At 43.6% G+C, this 24116-nt stretch overlaps 1 protein-coding gene across 1 annotated transcript in view; it reads left to right on the top strand.

Moving 5' to 3' along the window:
* diaph2 (diaphanous-related formin 2) overlaps positions 1-24116 on the top strand; it is a 689895-nt gene that overhangs the window by 556506 nt on the left and 109273 nt on the right. The window contains 1 exon segment of the mRNA XM_024383199.2: positions 9986-10150. Within this exon segment, the coding sequence (XP_024238967.2) occupies positions 9986-10150 (165 nt within the window).

Here is a 24116-nt window from a genome sequence, read left to right as displayed (position 1 = left end):
TGGATAGAGAGATATAGGTTGAGAGAGAAGGAGGAGAGAAAGCCACACACCCAAAGATAGATACTTATGGAGAAAGAATAATGGAGAGAGAGGGAGGGAGATAAAGGCGCAGAGAGGGAAAGAGTGGCAGAGATTGGCTCAGCGTCGCCCGGGTTTGGCCGGGGTAGGCCGTCATTGTAAATAAGAATTTGTTCTTAACTGACTTGCCTAGTTAAATAAAGAGACAAAGAAAGAGATGAGAAGACAAGACATCGATATGAATGAGAATGAGGAAGAAATAGTTTGTCTATAGTATGTTGTTGATCCCATCCAAATTGTTGTGTTAATTACTTTGGACAACGTCCAGCAATTTTCAAAGAGTTTCGCGCCGTTGTGGCATTTCATTTGGTACAATTATAATTACTTTCACTGTGTGAAATGAACCCGACTTTTGTTCTTTCCATGGGCACAACAAACCATTTTTCCTACAATCAAATTGATTTTTTGATAGTTGGAGAAGTATTCTGGTTATTGACTAGAATTATACGTTCAGACAGTTTAGAATAGGCAGACCTTCTGAGTCTGCTCTCTCCAGGTTTTCCTGTTGTTGTTTTTGCAACTGTGCTGGTGCTTCATCTATGGCAGGATTCATGTAGGCACGATTAATGTAGGCAGGGTTAATGTAAAGCACTTTTTGACAAATGTTTTTTGAAAAAGAGCCAGCATAGAGTATACAGTGCATTCGGAATGTATTCAGACCCCTTGACTTTTTCCACATTTTGTTACGTTACAGCCTTATATTCTAAAATGGATTAAAAACATTTTTTTTTAAATCCTCGTCAATCTACACACAATGTTTCCAAATGTGTTAAAAAACAACTGAAATATCACATTTACATAAGTATTCAGACCCTTTACTCAATACTTAGTTGAAGCATCTTTAGCAGCGATTTTAGCCTCAAGTCTTTTTTTTTTTTGAATATTGAATATTTAAAACTTACAATCTACTTGCAGCTCTGGATGGGCCACTCAAGGACATTCAGAGCCTTGTCCCAAAGCCACTCCTGCATTGTCTTGGCTATGTGCTTAGGGTCATTCTCCTGTTGGAAGGTGAACCTTCTCCCCAGTCTGAGGTCCTGAGCGCTCTGGAGCAGGTTTTCATCAAGGATCTCTCTGTACTTTGCTCTGTTAATCTTTCCCTTGACCCTGACTAGTCTCCCAGTCCTTGCTGCTGAAAAACATCCTCACAGCATGATACTGCCTCCACCATGTTTCACCATAGCGATTGTGCCAGGTTTCCTCCAGACGTGATGCTAGGCATTCAGGCCAAAGATTTCAATCTTGGTTTCATCAGACCAGAGAATCTTGTTTCCCATGATCTTATATAGACAGGTGCGTGCCTTTCCAAATCATGCCCAGTCAATTGAATTTACCACAGGTGGACTCAAATCAAGTTGTATAAACATTTCAAGGACGATTGATGGAAACAGGATGCACTTGAACTCAATTTCGAGTCTCATAGCAAAGTGTATGAAAAATAAGGTATTTCTGTTATTTATATTTAATACATTTGCTAAATTTCTTCAAACCTGTTTTCGCTTTGTCATTATGAGGTATTGTGTGTAGATTGATGTGTGTGTAGATTGATTGATGGGGAAAATAATTGAATACATTTTAGAGTAAGCCTGTAACATAACAAAATGTGGATTAAGGTAAGGGGTGTGAATACTTTCTGAATGCCCTGTATATATTTAAAAAATGACTCACATATATTTCTTTACCTACCACATTCTTGATACAGTTCTGCGCTGCTAGAGTCCAGCAGGCGACTGTCAGAACATTGGGTTCACAAAGTTTTCAAAATGAGGAACAATTCTGGGAGTCAATCTGTATCTGACCTCTTCTTTTCACTTTTAATCTACTGGTCTTCCGTCATGAACTTCTCAGACCTGAACTCTGCGCTTATGAAACAGATGTGTCCTCATTACTGTGTGTACTGTTTAATCAGTCACATTTTATCAGTGTATTTACCATTGGCCAAGGATATATTCAACATCACTAAGCCACGATTAAGGCCTCATTTTTAGCACACGGCAAAGTGACATAAAAATCGGATCCAAGTCAGACTTACCGTAGCCTGAAAATAAAGTGCTCAATCTCTGTCTCGTCGTAAACCATAAAAAAAATGAAAACACACATTTTCCCGGGAAAAACAATGTAAAAATAGATTTTCACAACGGCCACCGACAAGGACAGCAATAAATGACCTTGTTTGTTTACCTGTGTGCATGCGAGAGTTATTCAAATGACGTGCGTCGCTCTCGACGGCGAGGTGGTAAAAAGCCCTCTTAATAAATCTCCTGTAACCCAGTTCCATTAATGTTTATTTAATGCTTTTTCATGTGTCTGTTGGACCCTGGTACTCTGGAGGCCCTGCACTAAGCCTAAGCTTTTCCTACCCAGGCTTTCAGGCTTCTTTATCCTCTCTGTCCCTCTTTCCACTGCCAGGGGCCCTGTGAACCAAATTACAAGTAGACTGGACACAGCCCATCCGGCTGAGCAGCAGAGTGATATAAAAGGAGGGCGACAGAGAGTGATGGAGAGAGGGAGGGGGAAGAGTGTGAGTTGCACTATAAACCATGTTCTACACTATTGCCATGGCCCCACATTTCAGGACATGTCCCTTGGACAGCAACATTAGGTTGAGCCAGGTATGGCCGTGGTGGCGCCGGTGCCAGCTAGTACCAGCCTATTGTGTTGTGTGCAGTTCAGAATGGGAGGCCGCACGTTACCTGGCGCAGACTGGCAGCCCCCTGTGACGGGCCGTGGTAGAGACCACAGAGGCTGTCACAGGGTATTAACGCCTGGGCCAACTCATGGGATGTGACCTGGTAGTGCTGAGGTGGAGGGAGGAGGAGGGAGGGAGAGGCGAGACGGGACTGACACAGAGAGGTTAGCTGGCTGAGAGTGGAGGGACGTTGAGCTCAGACTGGCTGAGAATGGAAGGATGGTGGGCTCAGACCGACAGAGTGGAGGGATGGTGGGCTCAGACCGACTGAGAATGGAGGGATGGTGGGCTCAGACCGACTGAGAATGGAGGGATGGTGGGCTCAGACCGACTGAGAGTGGAGGGATGGTGGGCTCAGACCGACTGAGAGTGGAGGGATGATGGTGGGCTCAGACTGACTGAATGGGAGGGATGGTGGGCTCAGACTGACTGAGAGCGGGGCACGGTGGGCTCAGACTGACTGAGTGGAAGGATGGTGGGCTCAAACTGACAGAGTGGAGGGATGGTGGGCTCAGACTGACTGAGAGTGGAGGGATGGTGGGCTCAGACTGACTGAGAGTGGAGGGATGGTGGGCTCAGACTGACTGAGAGTGGAGGGATGGTGGGCTCAGTCTGACTGAGAATGGAGGGATGGTGGGCTCAGACTGACTGGAAATGGAGGGATGGTGGGCTCAGACTGACTGAGGATGGAGGGATGGTGGACTCAGACTGACTGAGAATGGAGGGATGGTGGGCTCAGACTGACTGAGAATGGAGGGATGGTGGGCTCAGTCTGACTGGAAATGGAGGGATGGTGGGCTCAGTCTGACTGGAAATGGAGGGATGGTGGGCTCAGTCTGACTGAGAATGGAGGGATGGTGGGCTCAGACTGACTGAGAATGGAGGGATGGTGGGCTCAGTCTGACTGAAAATGGAGGGATGGTGGGCTCAGACTGACTGAGAGTGGAGAGATGGTGGGCTCAGTCTGACAGAGCGGAGGGATGGTGGGCTCAGACTGACTGAGAATGGAGGGATGGTGGACTAATATTACTATTCTGAGTACTGGATAGTCTAATAGCCAGTCCATATATCCATACATTTATCCATACTACATCCCTTTTAACAGCCCTCTCCAACTCCCTAACAATGTGTCTTGCATGTAAGGTACAGTGCGGAGGAAATGCAGCCCTTCCTTTCCTCCTTTGAGGACAGCTGGTGGAGAGAAAGGGAACGAGAGGGAGAGAGGAGGGAGGGAGAGGAGAGGAGTCTGATAAACAGGTGAGAGCCAGAGGAGACTGACAAACAGGCAGAGAGCCAGAGGAGACTGACAAACAGGCAGAGAGCCAGGGGAGACTGACAAACAGGCAGAGAGCCAGAGGAGACTGACAAACAGGCAGAGAGCTATATGAGATGACAAACAGGCAGAGAGCCAGAGGAGACTGACAAACAGGTGAGCACCAGAGGAGACTGACAAACAGGCAGAGAGCTAGAGGAGATGACAAACAGGGCAGAAAGCCAGAGGAGACTGACAAACAGGCAGAGAGCCAGAGGAGATGACAAACAGGCAGAGAGCCAGAGGAGACTGACAAACAGGCAGAGAGCTATATGAGATGACAAACAGGCAGAGAGCCAGAGGAGACTGACAAACAGGTGAGCACCAGAGGAGACTGACAAACAGGCAGAGAGCTAGAGGAGATGACAAACAGGCAGAAAGCCAGAGGAGACTGACAAACAGGCAGAGAGCCAGAGGAGATGACAAACAGGCAGAGAGCCAGAGGAGACTGACAAACAGGCAGAGAGCTATATGAGATGACAAACAGGCAGAGAGCCAGAGGAGACTGACAAACAGGTGAGCACCAGAGGAGACTGACAAACAGGCAGAGAGCTAGAGGAGACTGACAAACAGACAGAAAGCCAGAGGAGACTGACAAACAGGCAGAGAGCCAGAGGAGACTGACAAACAGGCAGAGAGCTAGAGGAGACTGACAAACAGGTGAGCACCAGAGGAGACTGACAAACAGGCAGAGAGCCAGAGGAGATGACAAACAGGCAAAGAACCAGAGGAGATGACAAACAGGCAGAGAGCCAGAGGAGACTGACAAACTGGCAGAGAGCCAGAGGAGATGACAAACAGGCAGAGAGCCAGAGGAGACTGACAAACAGGCAGAGAGCTAGAGGAGACTGACAAACAGGCAAAGAGCCAGAGGAGATGACAATCAGGCAGAAAGCCAGATTTGATGACAAACAGGTGAGAGCCAGAGGAGACTTACAATCAGGCAAGGAGCAAGAGGAGACTGACAATCAGGCAGAAAGCCAGAGGAGATGACAAACAGGTGAGAGCCAGAGGAGACTGACAAACAGGCAGAGAGCCAGAGGAGATGACAAACAGGTGAGAGCCAGAGGAGACTGACAAACAGGCAGAAAGCCAGAGGAGATGACAAACAGGTGAGAGCCATAGGAGACCGACAAACAGGCAGAGAGCCAGAGAAGATGACAAACAGGTGAGAGCGACAAACAGGCAAAGAGCCAGAGGAGACTGACAAACAGGCAAAGAGCCAGAGGAGACTGACAAACAGGCAAAGAGCCAGAGGAGATGACAAACAGGCAGAGAGCCAGAGGAGATGACAAACAGGTGAGAGCCATAGGAGATGACAAATAGGCAGAGAGCCAGAGGAGATGACAAACAGGTTGAGAGCCATAGGAGATGACAAACAGGCAGACCCAGAGGAGACTAACAAACAGGCAGAGAACCAGTTGAGGCTGTCATACTTTACCTTGAGCCCCTTCTTTCTCTTTCCGCTCAGATCATTTCGTGGTCCAGGTGAGTTTCTGAGTATGGGATGACATGGAGGAGGGAGAGAGGAAAGAAAGACAAAGATTTGTTGTGTGTGTTTGTTTCTTTGAAATGGAGAGAATGGGGAAATAGCAAGGAAGCAAGAAAATGAGAAAGAGAAAGAAAAAAGCAGGACAATGGAAGATAAGGAGAGAAAGAAAGAGTAGAGGAGACTAACGGAGAGAGCCTGTATCACAACATGAGGAGTCTGCCAGAGAGAGACGGTGTCAGAACATGAGGAGTCTGCCAGAGAGAGACTGTATCACAACATGAGGAGTCTGCCAGAGAGAGACTGTATCACAACATGAGGAGTCTGCCAGAGAGAGACGGTGTCAGAACATGAGGAGTCTGCCAGAGAGAGACTGTATCACAACATGAGGAGTCTGCCAGAGAGAGACTGTATCACAACATGAGGAGTCTGCCAGAGAGAGACTATATCACAACATGAGGAGTCTGCCAGAGAGAGACTGTATCACAACATGAGGAGTCTGCCAGAGAGAGACGGTGTCAGAACATGAGGAGTCTGCCAGAAAGAGACTATATCACAACATGAGGAGTCTGCCAGAGAGAGACTATATCACAACATGAGGAGTCTGCCAGAGAGAGCCTGTATCACAACATGAGGAGATTGCCAGAGAGAGACTATATCACAACATGAGGAGACTGCCAGAGAGAGACTGTATCAGAACATGAGGAGACTGCCAGAGAGAGACTGTATCAGAACATGAGGAGACTGCCACAGAGAGACTATATCACAACATGAGGAGTCTGCCAGAGAGAGCCTGTATCACAACATGAGGAGATTGCCAGAGAGAGACTATATCACAACATGAGGAGTCTGCCAGAGAGAGCCTGTATCACAACATGAGGAGATTGCCAGAGAGAGACTATATCACAACATGAGGAGACTGCCAGAGAGAGACTGTATCAGAACATGAGGAGACTGCCAGAGAGAGACTGTATCACAACATGAGGAGTCTGCCAGAGAGAGACGGTATCAGAACATGAGGAGTCTGCCAGAGAGAGACTGTATCACAACATGAGGAGTCTGTCAGAGAGAGACTGTATCACAACGTGAGGAGTCTGCCAGAGAGAGACTTTATCAAAACATGAGGAGTCTGCCAGAGAGAGACTGTATCACAACATGAGGAGTCTGCCAGAGAGAGACTGTATCACAACATGAGGAGTCTGCGAGAGAGACTGTATCACAACATGAAGAGTCTGCCAGAGAGAGACTGTATCACAACATGAGGAGTCTGCCAGAGAGAGACTGTATCACAACATGAGGAGTCTGCCAGAGAGAGACTGTATCACAACATGAGGAGTCTGCCAGAGAGAGACTGTATCACAACATGAGGAGTCTGCCAGAGAGAGACTGTATCACAACATGAGGAGTCTGCCAGAGAGAGACTGTATCACAACATGAGGAGTCTGCCAGAGAGAGACTGTATCACAACATGAGGAGTCTGCCAGAGAGAGACTGTATCAGAACATGAGGAGACTGCCACAGAGAGACTATATCACAACATGAAGAGTGTGCCAGAGAGAGACTGTATCGGATATTGAGAGATGCAGTTTGAAAATGCTGCATACTGGCACTGCTGTAGGACAGTCTGTTGTCAGATACTGTCAATATGACATGGCTTTAATGTGGAAATAACAAGAGCTGAAGCCCACAGAGCCTCACATCAGTCCCCAGCGGGAGACCGCCAGACAAAGGGACAGAGAGACAGCTGGGCAGACAGACAGCATCCCTTCACTGCTCTGATCCAGCTATCCTGGTGTACGGAGGCTCAGTTATTCATGCTAAACAGCAAACGGCACAGAATGCATGCTCCACCACAGCACAGCCAAGTAAGCAGCACAAGCACAGCTACCTGAGCTTTGACTTACCTCCTTGCATCATCCATTCAACACTTCTCATCCCCACTACTTACTTACTTCAGCCCTTAGTCCATTGACGACTCCTCTCCATCACACTGTTCTCTACTCTCACTCTTTTATCAAAATATATTATAATAAGTTTGTAATAATAGTATTGTCCTGTATTTTGTAACCAAGCTTGCGTACCCTGGATTCTATAAGCAATATTAGGTTGAATATTAAGCTTGAATCATATGATAAAGTGAGCGGGAGTATTGGTGTGAAACACTCAAACCTGGCATAATTTGTGGATTTTATGAAATATTTGGGCTCATTATCCAGTGACACTAAAAGTGCTGCTGACAGCTGGTTAATGGGAGTGAAATATTCACAAACATTGGTTAAGCAGGACCATAGTGTGGTTGAACAGGACTTTATTGTTGTTAAGATGGACTGTAATGTGGTTTAGAAGGACTTTAATATGGTTTAGAAGGACTTTAATATGGTTTAGAAGGACTTTAATATGGTTTAGAAGGACTGTAATGTGGTTTAGAAGGACTTTAATATGGTTTAGAAGGACTTTAATGTGGTTTAGAAGGACTGTAATGTGGTTTAGAAGGACTTTAATGTTGTTTAGAAGGACTTTAATGTGGTTTAGAAGGACTTTAATGTGGTTTAGAAGGACTTTAATATGGTTTAGAAGGACTTTAATGTGGTTTAGAAGGACTTTAATGTGGTTTAGAAGGACTGTAATGTGGTTTAGAAGGACTTTAATGTGGTTTAGAAGGACTTTAATATGGTTTAGAAGGACTTTAATATGGGCGAGAGGTAGAACCACTGTATAACTTTGTGGAAAGTTGGTGCCTTTGAGAGATTGGATGTGTGGAAACAAGGTTTGATGTAAACACCCTTCCATCCAAGTCCTTAGGTCTTTAAAGGGAGCTGATGGGAGAGGAAGAAAGAGAGAGAGAAAAATATGGATAAAAAGAGAGGAACACAGAGAGGGAGACAAATGGTGAGTGACAGACAGAGAGAAAGGGAGAGTAAGCGAGATAGACAGTGTGACAGAAAGAGAGAAGGGGAGCAAGAGAGATATAAAGACATCTATCAGCTAGATAAATCTAGCATCACCAGGCTTGTGTGGGCTGTAGTGCTGGTCACTGCCAGTGCTGCTGTTGAGGTCTGGTTAACACTGACCCGCTGAGAGCTAATCCAGCTTGTCTGGCCTCCTGCCGGCCCTGCTTTCATCCTCGCTCAGCTGGACCCAACATCGGCCAGGACACAGATGTAGCAAGGCCGCAGATCGGTCATCACACCCCCATAGGATCCCCCAAAAGAACCCCTGATAGACCACATACACACCAGCCCATCCATAGATCCACAGCCCAACCCATAGGCCTATAGACAGCCTTGGACAGCTTAGACAGACATGGACAGATGCAGAAATGCATAGATCGGAAGATACAGGTAGATAGATGAATGTGATGTACGTGATTGACAGAACAGTGGGGGTGTTTGATGCTGTGTTGTCCAATTAGCCTCAGTGTGATTGTGTGTTGCTGACAGTGACCTGAACATTGAGGCTGATGCGAGTAGGGTTGAAAACTACAGCGGTGTGTGTCCTGTCACACTGCTTTGTGTATCTGCTTGAATGTGTGTGGTTTTCCATGCTTGCTGTGAGTTTTTTTACACAGTGTGTTCAATAGAGGTGTGCTTTTCACACTGTGTGTGGGTCCGTCTGTGTTTGTGGCAGAACAACCAGAGTCTATGACCAGTGTCTGGGCTCCATGTGGTCCTCTGGGATAATACTGCATGGACAGCAGCTGTCAATAGCCATTCACCCAGTAGAAAGTGCTTTATCTGCTCAGTAAATTACATAGTGCGGCGTGGGCCGCGGTTCAAGACAAACTGACCCCGCTCTTGTTGGGAGAAACAATAGAACAATGACTGCAATCAGCTATTCCAACAGCCATCTGTGTCGCAGCTGACTACAAAATACATTTCCATTACTCCCGGGCTGTGCGCTATTAGCCCACTGTGCCAATGACTCCAAAGTGAGTTGGAGAGGTTATTGAAACACACGCATTAGTTTCTCTGACCTCTCCCTATCTGAAAAGAGATGGCTTTTTCAGCATTTTTGGTTTGCGTTCTCATTGTGGGTGGGTGTGTTTACAAACAAGTGAATGAAAGGAGGTGGTGGTTTGATAACTAGCTCAATGATGACTGTCTATTGTTGTGTAACATCACACAGCATGGTGACAAAGTGTTACAGTATGTAGTATCATTTTTGTGTTGTCGCACCAGTACCAGACGTGGGTTCAAATACTTGAAAAATATTTTCAAATACTTTGAGCGTTTGCCTGGAGTGCCAGATGGGTGCGGTTTACAGTTGTGGGACTTTTTAATTTGTTTATTGAGCAAATCAAGCCCAAACAGACACAGATAAAGTATTTTAATCTATTTTTAGGGTATTTAAAACCCAGGTCTGACCAGTACCATTGATCAAACAAAATGTTTATTTCCTTGACTATACCTTCCCTCACGGCTTCTCAAAACATTCACGGGAGCAATATGAGAAGCTGTCCACCATGCACAAGAACATGCAGAAGTTATACGAGAGCCTGGGCAGCTACTACGCCTTCGACCCCCACGTCCTCTGCGTCGAGGACTTCTTCGGTGACCTGGCCTCCTTCCGTACCCTCTTCGTGGTAAGTACAGCAAATATAGAGTACACCAGGCTTTCCCAAACTTTTTTGGCCTGCGACCCCCTTTTGATATCAAAACATTTTTGCAACCCCAACGTATACAAAAAAGCGATGTTCACTTTTTAAAATTGGGGTAATGACAGTGTATTACAAATCAGTCTGACAGTACTTTTCACAGTATATCAATCTGAAAGAAGTATGGGTTGAAGTGACTGAAATTCATCAGGAGAAGATATTGGGAAGTTCATCAGGCTGTAATTTTGTATGATCGTCTTTCTGAAAGTCTGATTTAGTGCCTGGTCTTGTCCACTCTGTTCTAATGAGTCCTGCGTGGCTTGTGGACATTGTAGAAGGATACAGAAGACACATACATGTTCCTGAGAGTCTTATATTTCAGTGATGGGGTCATAATATGTCGTAGCTTAATCCATTTGAAAGATAGCTTCTTCAAATGTCTCTCTATCTTACCTGATTGGTTATGAAACACACACACACACTTGGAACCAGGGCTCTACTAAAGTGTCACCAAATATTTTGCTATGTGACCTGTTTTTTTATTTTTATCTTGGGAGCACCGTCCGACAAATGAAATCACCCAGATAATAATTGTTGTAATGATTGGTCTTCGCTGTACAATTGTTCCAAAGAGCCCTAGACAAAATGGTCTCAGTGTAGAAAACTTCTTATTCATGTCATTATTGGAAGGTCAGCATAGTGCACAAACAAGGCGGAGAGAGTTGGCAGCTCACGATGGGACCTCTGGGCACCGGGGCTATGGTGCATACATTTTTCACCTCTCAAAATGCAGTCCTACTGCTAATAAATGTAACAAAGCACGCTAGTTTGGCTAGATAGATAGCTACTGTAATGAGTAGCTAGATGCAGTTATGTCGATTACAGAAACTGTGAAAAGCTGGTGGACATGGAAATGCGCCATTCTCCTGATTGAAGGTCTGGGCGCTGCTTGTAATAGACTTGCGCTCCCTTTGGCTCTGACTTTTCAGCTACACAGCCAACTTTCAACTACTACGACGGTCATTTCAATAAATCAATAACTAGCAATAAGTAGTTCGGAAAGAGGTAGCTAACCTTTGGCTGGCTGTCATGTTCTAGTAAATTAGTTTATGATTAATTTTTCAACCGTGATTATTACCCAACAAAGTAGGTAGGTTATAGCCACCAATTTAGCTCCCAACAGTGCATGCATCCATTGCATGATCTATGTTGCAAATGTGACACGCAAGCCATTGATCATATAGGCCTATGTGGATGCTCAAGAAATGTGTTTTCATTTCTAGTGTCGGATACCTATATAAATAGGCAGGTCCATCTTAATTCTGGTATTAGGCAATGGGCGATTGATTTCATCAAAAATATTCATCCTTTCCCAGGTTATTTCTATGGCCTCTGCTATAGTAATATGCTGGCTCCCCTACTAACGTCAAAGTCCATTGTTTCCAATGGCGTGTATTCATGGAGGCCTCTACTATAGTAATATGCTGGCTCCCCTACTAACGTCAAAGTCCATTGTTTCCAATGGCGTGTATTCATGGAGGCCTCTGCTATAGTAATATGCTGGCTCCCCTACTAACGTCAAAGTCCATTGTTTCCAATGGCGTGTATTCATGGAGGCCTCTGCTATAGTAATATGCTGGCTCCCCAACTAATGTCAAAGTCCATTGTTTCCAATGGCGTGTATTCATGGAGGCCTCTGCTATAGTAATATGCTGGCTCCCCTACTAACGTCAAAGTCCATTGTTTCCAATGGCGTGTATTCATGGAGGCCTCTGCTATAGTAATATGCTGGCTCCCCTACTAACGTCAAAGTCCATTGTTTCCAATGGCGTGTATTCATGGAGGCCTCTGCTATAGTAATATGCTGGCTCCCCTACTAATGTCAAAGTCCATTGTTTCCAATGGCGTGTATTCATGGAGGCCTCTGCTATAGTAATATGCTGGCTCCCCTACTAACGTCAAAGTCCATTGTTTCCAATGGCGTGTATTCATGGAGGCCTCTGCTATAGTAATATGCTGGCTCCCCTACTAACGTCAAAGTCCATTGTTTCCAATGGCGTGTATTCATGGAGGCCTCTGCTATAGTAATATGCTGGCTCCCCTACTAATGTCAAAGTCCATTGTTTCCAATGGCGTGTATTCATGGAGGCCTCTGCTATAGTAATATGCTGGCTCCCCTATTAATGTCAAATTCCATTGTTTCCAATGGCGTGTATTCATGGAGGCCAAGGGAAGCCAGGCTTCCCAAAAAAAATTACCAAGATAAAAAGAAGGAAAAAAATAAATAATTTATCTTTCGTCTTTGTCTTTCATCATTTTCCTTAAATCCGCGAGAGGCTGAATGTATCTCACAGGAGAAAGTATCTGAGCAACCTGAACAGCGCCCTGCACAGTGTCTCTGTATGAGTAGGCATTCTATCTGATGTTGTCTGGTCCAAAAGAGTATGACATTGTTGCCGCCCGTAGCATAGAATGCAAGGAAAGCCAGCGAGCATTTGGCCTCCCTTGATTAAAAAAAGTATAAAATAATAGCCAATCAGCGTTGAGCTAAACTGAGTGAGCTCAAATATAAATGGTCCTGGCACACCCCAAAAAAGTATATGACAGTTTGGATTTGTTGTCACTCCCGTCAAATCGCATGGAGAGCAGACGTCATTGACAGAAACAACTTGAATTGTTGCATCTCGTTGATGTTGTCCTCCAGTGGCTAGCTAGCTTTGCGACTTGCGGTAACTCTCCGTGGTTCTAAGTCATTCGTTGTTTAGTGATTCAAAAATGATCTTGCTTGACCATGCTGTAGGTAATGTAACCAATGTCCCATATAATTCTTTCCGTCACTGAGCAAATTTCAGGTCTGCTGAGCGAAAACTTGAACATTTTCTGTGCAACTTCCAGCAGCAGCAAGTAGGCAACTGTGGCTATTTGATCAGAATGTAGGCCTAACAGAGTGTCTAACATTGAAAAAAATATGGAGAAAATGCATTCCATAACATTTGAACATGGAAATAGTTATTCTATTGTTCTGCCTACAGTAGCAACCAATATGTGGTGTTCAATGTACTGTAGGCCTACATTCCATAATATTTCAACAAAAACAAAACATGCAGGGCTTGACATGAACCTGTTTAGCCACTTGTCCTTCAGACAAGAAGGTGACTGAAAATGTTGGTGATGTTTGATGCAAGCAACCACATTACAAAATAAAATGCATTATTTTTCTGACTGCTTAGCTTATTCAAGCCTGTCTCAAAATACAACACTGCCCCTTTAAGACAAAAAAAAGCTCTTTACCTGACTCGCTTTTCAAAGAAAATGTACATGTTTTGTACTCTTGTGGGAAGCAATAACTCCCCTATTGCTAACAACAAATTATCTATAACTGGGCTAAAAAAATCACTAACTAGCAAAGGATATGAACAAAATGTGCACAGGCCACATGCAGCTCTCGCTTTGATCTCAAAACAAGGTCATCTACTCACGACTGTAACACAGTCCAGTTCAAAGTAAATCCATATATGGCAATGTTCTTTTTGCATATACAGTGCATTCGGAAAGTATTCAGACCCCTCAACCTTTTCCACATTTTGTTACGTTACAGCCTTATTCTAAAATTGATTTTTTGCAAATGTATAAAAAAAATACAAACTGAAATATCACTTTTACATAAGTATTCAGACCCTGTTGAAGCAACTTTGGCAGCGTTCACAGCCTTGAGACTTCTTGGGTAAGACACTACAAACTTGGCACATCTGTATCTGGGGAGTTTCTCCCATTCTTCTCTGCAGATCCTCTCAAGCTCTGTCAGGTTGGATCATTATAGATCATTATAGAGAGGGTTGTATTAAGAGAGAGAGAGGGTCATTATGGAGAGGGTAGTGCACTCTGGAGCAGGTTGTCATCAAGGATCTCTCTGTACTTTGCTTCGTTCATCTTTCCCTCAATCCTGACTAGTCTCCCAGTACCTGTCGCTGAAAAACATCCCCACAGCATGATGCTGCCACCACCATGCTTCACTGTAGGGATGGTGCCAGGGTCCCTCCAGACGTGACGCTTGGCATTCAGGCCAAAGAGTTCAATCTTGGTTTCATCAGACCAGATAATCTTGTTTATTATGGTCGGAGAGTCCGTTGGTGCCTTTTGACAAACTCCAAGCTGGCTGTTATGTGCCTTTTACCGAGGAGTGGCTTTTGTCTGGCCACTCTACCATAAAGGCCTGATTGGTGGAGTGCTGCAGAGTGTTGCAGAGATGGTTGTCTTTCTGGAAGGTTGCCCATCTCCACAGAAGAACTCTGGAGCTCTGTCAGAGTGACCATTGGGTTCTTAGTCACCTCCCTGACCAAGGCCCTTCTCCCCCGATTGCTTAGTTTGACCGGGCGGCCAGCTCTAGGAAGAGTCTTGGTGGTTCCAAACATCTTCCATTTAAGAATGATTGTGTTTTTGGGGACTTTCAATGCCGCAGATATTTTTTGGTACCCTTCCCCAGATCTGTGCCCTAGCACAATCCTTTCTCTGAGCTCTACGGCTTTTTTTGGTGCTTTTTTTTGCTCTGACATGCACTGTCCACTGTGGGACCTTATATAGACAGGTGTGTACCATTCCAAATCATGTCCAATCAATTGATTTCACCACAGGTGGACACCAATCAAGTTGTAGAAACATCTCAAGGATGAACAATTGAAACAGGATGCACCTGAGCTCAATTTCGAGTCTCATACCAAAGGGTTTGAATAGTTATGTAAATAATGTATATCTGTTTTGTTTTTTTAACCTGTTTTCACTTTATCATTATGAGGTATTGTGTGTAGATTGATGGGGAACATTTTTTATTGAATCATTTTTAGAATAAGGCTATAACGTAACAAAATGTGGAAAAAGTCAAGCGGGTCTGAATACTTTCCCGAATGCACTGTAGGCCTACTGCAGGTCTGATTGCTAATGCCGCACCAGTCTGTGTAGAGTACGGGCTTATAAAAGGGTTGAATACAAAGTGTTGACAGTGCTCAGTAAGAACTTAAACATGAACTCACTCATAAAAACAGCAGCTCTTTGCTGTATTCGTTGACAGTCTCACTCTAGTCAAAACGTTTTGAAACCTCACAGTATCAACTTTGCTGTAGCTTTCTTTTATGCCTGTTACGTTATTGCAGACACGTTAATCTGAGCCATTCGATTGGCCAGTGGTAGACCTATAGTGAACTTGATTTGTCCTCCAGGCCCACCAGGAAGACAGTTTGACCCTTCAGATACATGAAATGGTTCAAAAGGCAACAGTCTGAATCGGGTGCACCTACCTCCAACAGCCCGAGACGAATAAAAAAAGTAGGAACATAATGCTTTATCGTTGGGTTTTTACAAAAATGTTTGGCGATCGTCTAGGAATGCCTTTGATTGCACTCGACCGGTTGGTGACCACTATTCTAGTGAAGTTCAATATCGTGTTTCTCGCTGTGGCCTGATATTTCTCCTGTGCGGCAGTCCCAGGAGAGTTGCGCGGCAGTTGCATGTAACTATTTGTTACATGCCGTATGCTTTGTAGACTTCACCGAACAGAGGTGGCTTTTCCGGTTTTGTGATGAAACAAAGGTGTGGTTGAATTCATTCTTCCACTGTGTCTTATTATTGTCTCGGCCTTAGGGTATATATCACAGTCGCGAGGCATATGAATTAACAGGATTTATAGAGCAAACAACGCAATTATCACAACACATGTATGCCTTGTTTTTTGGGCTTCCCCAGTGATTTTAACCACGCACCACTACTGGTTGTTTCAGAACACTAAACGGACAGAACATTCAAGCGTACTAATGTAATGTTTCAATGCAATGCATCTCAATAGGTCAGTAGTGCTTGTACACAACGTAGAAACCTGATATTCCACCAATGACTTTGTAATTTCAATGACAGGTTTTGTATCAACATTTCAGGTTTTCATAATAAACAAATGTCATTACAGGATTGCATATTCATTTCCATGGCACAAAATGTGCTTCAAAAGTAGCTAGAATTCATATAGGCCCAATATGGGCTGTATCTCAATCAGATTTTGTTGTGCTCCTATCTTTAAGTTGGGAGCACCAGTGTTACCAATGAAATGTTTTAATTTACAGCTCAGCTGTTGAGTCACCTTCATGTGATGCTGAGGTACATTAGCGCCCATTTGACTTCAGTAAGACGTAGTCCTACTGTACTTCAACTCAACATTGACTTCAGTCATTTGTAGTCCTACTGTACTTCAACTCAACATTGACTTCAGTAAGACGTAGTCCTACTGTACTTCAACTCAACATTGACTTCAGTCATTTGTAGTCCTACTGTACTTCAACTCAACATTGACTTCAGTCATTTGTAGTCCTACTGTACTTCAACTCAACATTGACTTCAGTCATTTGTAGTCCTACTGTACTTCAACTCAACATTGACTTCAGTCATTTGTAGTCCTACTGTACTTCAACTCAACATTGACTTCAGTCATTTGTAGTCCTACTGTACTTCAACTCAACATTGACTTCAGTCATTTGTAGTCCTACTGTACTTCAACTCAACATTGACTTCAGTAAGACGTAGTTCTACTGTACTTCAACTCAACATTGACTTCAGTCATTTGTAGTCCTACTGTACTTCAACTCAACATTGACTTCAGTAAGACGTAGTTCTACTGTACAACAGCATCAAGTCTATTCCTTGAGAGAGAGCACATGAATCACATGTCTAGTCTCTCTATTCCTTGAGAGAGAGCACATGAATCACATGTCTAGTCTCTCTATTCCTTGAGAGAGAGCACATGAATCACATGTCTAGTCTCTCTATTCCTTGAGAGAGAGCACATGAATCACATGTCTAGTCTCTCTATTCCTTGAGAGAGAGCACATGAATCACATGTCTAGTCTCTCTATTCCTTGAGAGAGAGCACATGAAGCACATGTCTAGTCTCTCTATTCCTTGAGAGAGAGCACATGAATCACATGTCTAGTCTCTCTATTCCTTGAGAGAGAGCACATGAATCACATGTCTAGTCTCTCTATTCCTTGAGAGAGAGCACATGAATCACATGTCTAGTCTCTCTATTCCTTGAGAGAGAGCACATGAATCACATGTCTAGTCTCTCTATTCCTTGAGAGAGAGCACATGAATCACATGTCTAGTCTCTCTATTCCTTGAGAGAGAGCACATGAAGCACATGTCTAGTCTCTCTTCCTTGAGAGAGAGCACATGAAGCACATGTCTAGTCTCTCTATTCCTTGAGAGAGAGCACATGAAGTACATGTCTAGTCTCTCTATTCCTTGAGAGAGAGCACATGAAGTACATGTCTAGTCTCTCTATTCCTTGAGAGAGAGCACAGAAAGCACATGTCAAGTCTCTCTATTCCTTGAGAGAGAGCACAGAAAGCACATGTCAAGTCTCTCTATTCCTTGAGAGAGAGCACAGAAAGCACATGTCTAGTCTCTCTATTCCTTGAGAGAGAGCACATGTAAATGCTGCACTAAAGAAATACCAACAGCAGTGGAGGAAAGCTTCACTCAATCCTTTCATACTTCTATTTCATGCCATTAAATCCTTGGCTCATGCATTTGACTATCTCAGAACGTTGGTCCTGTTTTAAGACTTGACAAATATATTTGCCTGACAGACCTGGGAGCCTGATGACATAGGGGCGGGCTTATAGGACAGATTAAAGCATACATAAACTGTAGGCGCTTCCCAAATGAAACCCTATGCCTTTCATAGTGCACTATTTTTTTCACCAGGGCACCATTTGGTACGCAACCTGTGCCTGGAATGTATAATGTATCATGGAAGCGTGTAAGTTCCACACTGATAAAAGAGACTTTGGAAGCTTCTTATCCCCTTTAAATGGACACGGAAAGAAAAGACAGTACCTCCGCCTTCGGTGCTTCAAAGAGTCATGCAGGTCATAAGCTGGTAGAGGGGTGGGGTAAGTCTGTTGAGGTCTGGGCTTATTGAAACTCTGAAGAGCTTGGAACCGTGGAGGCTGGCTCTTCCTATTCTAAACATTATTTCTGCATAAGTGTAATAGATGTATTACCTCCCACTGTTTTCAAGGTGCTAGTTAGTACTATCCGGGTTTCTCTGAATACAATGACTAAGAATTATATCGTGGCAGTAGGGTTTTACCACCTTGATAATATAAATACACTATATATACAAAAGTATGGGGACACCCCTTCAAATGAGTAGATTTGGCTATTTCAGCCACATCCGTTACTGACAGGTGCATAACATCGAGCACACAGCCATGCAATCTCCATAGACAAACATTGGTAGTAGAATGGCCTTACTGAAAAGCTCAGTGACTTTCAACGTGGCACCGTCATAGGATGCAACTTTTCCAACAAGTCAGTTTGTCAAATGTCTGTCCTGCTAGAGTTTCTCTGATCAACTGTATGTGCTGTTATTGTGATGTGGAAACGTATAGGTGCAACAACGGCTCAGCCGGTCATAGAATGGGACCGCCGAGTGCTGAAGCGTGTAGAGCGTAAAATATTGTCTGTCCTCAGATGCAACACTGCCGAGTTCGAAACTGCCTCTGGAAGCATCGTCAGCACAAAAATTGTTAATCGGGAGTTTTATGAAATGGGTTTCCATGGCCGAGAAGTCGCACACTAGCCTCAGATCACCATGCACAATGCCAAGCGTTGGCTGAAGTGGTGTAAAGCTCGCCGCCATTGGACTCTGGAGCAGTGGAAACATGTTCTCTGGAGTGATGAACCACGCCTTACCATCTGGCAGTCTGACGGACGAATCTGGGTTTGGAGGATACCAGGTGAAGGCTATCTGCCCGAATGCATAGTGCCAAGTTTGGTGGAGGAGGAATAATGGTCTGGGGCTGTTTTTCATGGTTTGGGCTAGGCCCCTTAGTTACAGTTTGAAGCCCCTTTCCTGTTTCAATATGACAATGCCCCTGTGCACATAGCCAGGTCCGTACAGAAAATGGTTTGTCGAGATTGGTGAGGAAGAACTTGACTGGCCTGCACAGAGCCCTGACCTCAACCCCATCCAAAAACTTTTTGATGAATTGGAACTCTGACTGCGAGCCAGTCTTAATCGCCCAACATCAGTGCCCGACCTCACTAATGCTCTTGTGGATGAATGGAAGCAAGTCCCCTCAGCAATGTTCCAATGTCTAATGGAAAGACTTCCCAGAAGATTGGAGGCTGTTATAGCAGCAGACGAGGGACCAACTCCATATTAATGCCCATGGTTTTGGATTGAGATGTTCGAAGAGCATGTGTCCACATGCTTTTGGCCATGTAGTGTATATATGTTTTCTTCGGAAATGAACAATAATTTAATTTAATTTTGTCTTCTCAGAAATGGTTGTTCCAGGAAAGGTATTCAAAGGCATGTACAGTAGGACCAAATTGAAACAAATTACTGAAATGACCCAATTATAAACTACTCATGTGCAGTATGACTACATTTCCTGGAACAATCTTTTTTTGAGAACACTCAAAAATCATGTATTGTTCATTTCCGAAGAACACAGAAACTGCTTGCTTTGGATATATTTAGATGATCAAGGGAGTAAAACTAAACCATGATCAGTTGACACCAGTATATAAACACAAAACCTCAAGGAAAATATCCAGGAAAGTAGTACAGAGTAAATGATACAACAGTAACACCTTTCCAGTTTATTCAAAAACACAGATATGACATTTATTGGAATGAATGTGAGGTGAGTCTAAAATAAAATGTCTGAAAACACAATCATCATAAAAATTCAAATCCCAGAATGCTCAAGAGGGATATTTGTGGACCAAGACAAACTCAAACGGTGAAGAACAAAGCAGAGACTCTACCTCCCGGGAAGAAGTCTCTTAAACATGTATTTAACTATTTTCTCCCCCCATCTCTCCCTCTCCTCCCGGTGCCCCCAAAAATGTAATGTGTCAGGATGATGACACGATGTCCAGAAGATACGCTCAAAGTCTTCCAAACCTATTAGTGTGAATGGCAAGGTCTTCTTGTCTGAGTTTCTTCTCTCTCTGTTCTCTCTTCTCTCTCTCTCCCCACCCTTCCCTCCCTCCTTCCCATATGTATATCTAACTTTCATTCTCGTGATCAAAGAGTACCAGCGTTCGACACGGCGCTCCCCCAAGGATGTGCTGTTGCGCAGCCTCTAAAAGGAGACGTCCGCTAATAAATTAATTATTCTCTCAAGCAAATAGCTCTTTATGAATAAGTTATTACTGATTTAGACTTCAATGCCAAGGAGTAGGAGAGGTCTGGGGAAGTGGGGGGTTGAGAGTTGGGATAGAGAGTGAGGGTGTTGTTAGTGTATAAAATAAGCAATCCTTCGATGACCAGCGACTGCAATATTTCTGTTATTCCCTCTGGTTTTCCTTTCTTGCCGGGAGACCCATTTAACAGATGCTTCAATGCTTCTAACTTTCAGGAATGTGTGATCGATGCATTCATTCTGGTTGTTGTTTGTTTTTCTACCTGTAAAACTGAAAGAATGTAGACGTTTCCTCTGCAGCTATAGATGCTCGCTAACAACCTTTCCCCTTTGCACCATGCTAAGCTTGGCTAGCCAGTAGCAGCCTAGCGGGATTGTGAATCTGTCCTGAGGAGAGTATTTATCATTTGGCTACGCTAACGGTACGTTCCTTGCATTACCCATCACTTACCTTACAGCCACTGAGGGTATATATCATTCTGCATCAGCCATAGTGATACAGTAAATGGATATTGTGCCTGGTCGGCAGTTGGGGTCATTAAGGAAATTCACATTCACAACAGATACCTCATTTAACTTTCCAATTGATTTTACGCTGACACCCATTCAACATGCACAGCAAATGTTCATGGTATGGGCTTCCGAGTCATTGAGGCTAAACATTCATTTGGCGGTATCACAGAGCGTTGTTTGGCCTTTGTAATACATTCATTACACACAGGGGCATCCCAGATAATAAAGACCTTGATTGGAATGCTACTTTCCTCTAAATTGCTTTGACTAAAAAGCCTCTGCCTAATTCAACGCCGACCGACATGAGGCATTTGAGTTAACGCAATGACTGGCAGCCCTCATAGAGCCAACTACAACAGATAAGAGAATTCATTAGCCAAGTTTTTTTTCTACTCTTGACGAGGCCAATGAAAATCATTTTATTTGGGCGCAGGAAGTCCATATATGTGCAGCTGCCATATTTGGAGATGGGGTGAAATGCAGTCAACCAGCTCTGTGTGTGTAATCCTGACTCGGAGCAGAGAGGAGGATCTCTGTATTAACAAGTTAGCAAAGCCTGGGCAGGTGGATGTTGAGTTAACAGTCTTAGTCGTTAATTGACTGAATAAGACCAATAAAGCCAGACTAATGGGTGTGGGGTTACAAGAAGGAGCATCCTCACATAATCTTAGTGATCAAATTATGATGGCCAGAGTGTGTGTGTGCGTGTCGTTGTGTGTGTGTGTGCGTATGCATACAAGCATGTGTGTATGTTTGTGTGTGTGTTTCTGTGTGTGTGTGTCCGTCTTTTCAGGGCCATTGGCTCGATCTCAAAAGCATGCGAATGCCCTGACACTGACAGTATGAAGAGTCATTGTGATGATAATGTTACTTGTAATATGATGCCTCTCCTCCCACTACACTTTCCCTGTTACTGCTGCTTCCTCCTCGACAGCTGCTACAGTAATCCTCTAACACACACACACTTGGTTTATCCAATATATATTCCCATAGACACTGGCTCTCAGTGATCAAGTCACTGATATTCACACGGCAGGCATTATTCAACCTAAACTGGTCACAGGATTTCAATTTATTCAGGATAATACTTCAATAAAGAAAAAATATAGTATTGTGTCTTAAAGCCTACCACGTTAGTGTATTTGTACCTCATAAGTTCCTGACACAATTTCATTAGAACCTGGCACGTACAGCAACAGATGGCTGATAAACACTCAGGCAGCCCAAGGTTCTGTTGTGCTACAGTGATCATGTTTGTCAAATCTACAACATCTATTTGTGTGTGTGCGTGTGCGTGTGTGTGTGTTGCAACAGAAAAGGAGCAATTAAAACAGCTCTGTTCCAATATCCACACTAGCATATACCACTTGGTATGAAGCAATGTATTGGACATGCATTCTATTTACGGACAAGCAAACCGTCTCTGGACTGGGCAAACGCATGTATAGGAGCAGAAGCTGATAGGGGGGAGCAGTAAACAAGTCATGAATTATTGGATTGGATTGAATTGAAGAAGAACCTGAAAGGAAAATGTCTTCTGGCCCATGCTCAGTGCAGGGGATGTTCAGAAAATAGCTCTGAAATTCTTCAGCCAGGTGTGGAGGTCAAAGCGCTCAGAAGTCTACATCTCCACAACACAGGGCAGAGAACAGAGAGAAGGCCTCAGTATCACTGCAAAAAAATGTACACACACACAATCCCTCTTGTGCCAGTAGCAGCAGAGCCTATTACCATTTAGGACCATTGAGAGTGACAAAGTGTCGATGCACAAAGTCAGCCATTTTGGGGATGGATGAGACCATTCTGGTAACTACGGCTGTAGTAATACAGTAGTCACCCCCTAAAAAGGGACTTAGTGGCTATCTACATGAAGCAACTTCTTTATTTGCATTTTCTACAGCAAGATGATATCACTTAATGCTTCGTGCCTCGTTATCATTATGAGCTAGCTTGCTAATTATCTTTTGGATAGTGAGAATTAAGAATACACAGCAGGTTTATGTGATAGACACTGTAGTTTTTAGTTTTACCCTCCCCACTCAGACCACTCCCAGGCAGTCCGAGCAAATTGTTTTGCTCAAGAAATTGCTCTCTGTTAAGAAGCTTTTTTTGTTTCTTTTTGACCATTTTAATTGAAAACAATCACAGTAAGGTACTTAATTGATACCTAGAAATGATTTGATATGGAGATAAAAATGGCTGCGATGTTCCAATTAACAGAGTTTTCAGTTAGATTTTATTCCTCTAACTCTCTCTAAACACAATTACCCTGTCTCTCGCTATCTCTCTCTCTCTCCCTCTCTACCTTGCCCTCTCTCTCTCTCCTCCTCTCTCTCTCAATTCAATTCAATTCCAATTTCAATTCAATTTAAGGTCTTTATTGGCATGGGAAATGTATGTTAACATTGCCAAAGCAAGTGGAGTAGATAATAATCAAAAGTGAAATAAACAATAAAAATGAACAGTAACATTACACTCATGTACAAATGGTTAAAGTACGAAAGGGAAAATAAATAAGCATAAATATGGGTTGTATTTACAATGGTGATTGTTTTTCACTGGTTGACATTTTCTTGTGGCAACAGGTCACAAATCTTGCTGCTGTGATGGCACACAGTGGTATTTCACCCATTAGATATGGGGGTTTATCAAAATTGGGTTTGTTTTCTAATTCTTTGTGGGTCTGTGTAATCTGAGGGAAATATGTGTCTAATATGGTCATACATTGGGCAGGAGGTTAGGAAGTGCAGCTCAGTTTCTACCTTATTTTGTGGGCAGTGTGCACATAGCCTGTCTTCTCTTGAGAGCCAGGTCTGCCTACGGAGGCCTTTCTTAATAGCAAGGCTATGCTCACTGAGTTTGTACATAGTCAAAGCTTTCCTTAAGTTTGGGTCAGTCACAGTGGTCAGGTATTCTGCCACTATGTACTCTCTGTTTAGGGTCAGTCACAGTGGTCAGGTATTCTGCCACTATGTACTCTCTGTTTAGGGTCAGTCACACTGGTCAGGTATTCTGCCACTATGTACTCTCTGTTTAGGGTCAGTCACACTGGTCAGGTATTCTGCCACTATGTACTCTCTGTTTAGGGTCAGTCACACTGGTCAGGTATTCTGTCACTATGTACTCTCTGTTTAGGGCCAAATAACATTCTAGTTTGCTCTGTTTTTTTTGTTGTTAATTCTTTCCAACATGTCAAGTAATTATCTTTTTGTTTTCTCATGATTTGGTTGGGTCTAATT

This window comes from Oncorhynchus tshawytscha, linkage group LG21, assembly GCF_018296145.1.
Source record: "Oncorhynchus tshawytscha isolate Ot180627B linkage group LG21, Otsh_v2.0, whole genome shotgun sequence".
Lineage (NCBI taxonomy): Eukaryota > Metazoa > Chordata > Actinopteri > Salmoniformes > Salmonidae > Oncorhynchus > Oncorhynchus tshawytscha.
This window is presented reverse-complemented; position numbering and strand designations above follow the sequence as displayed.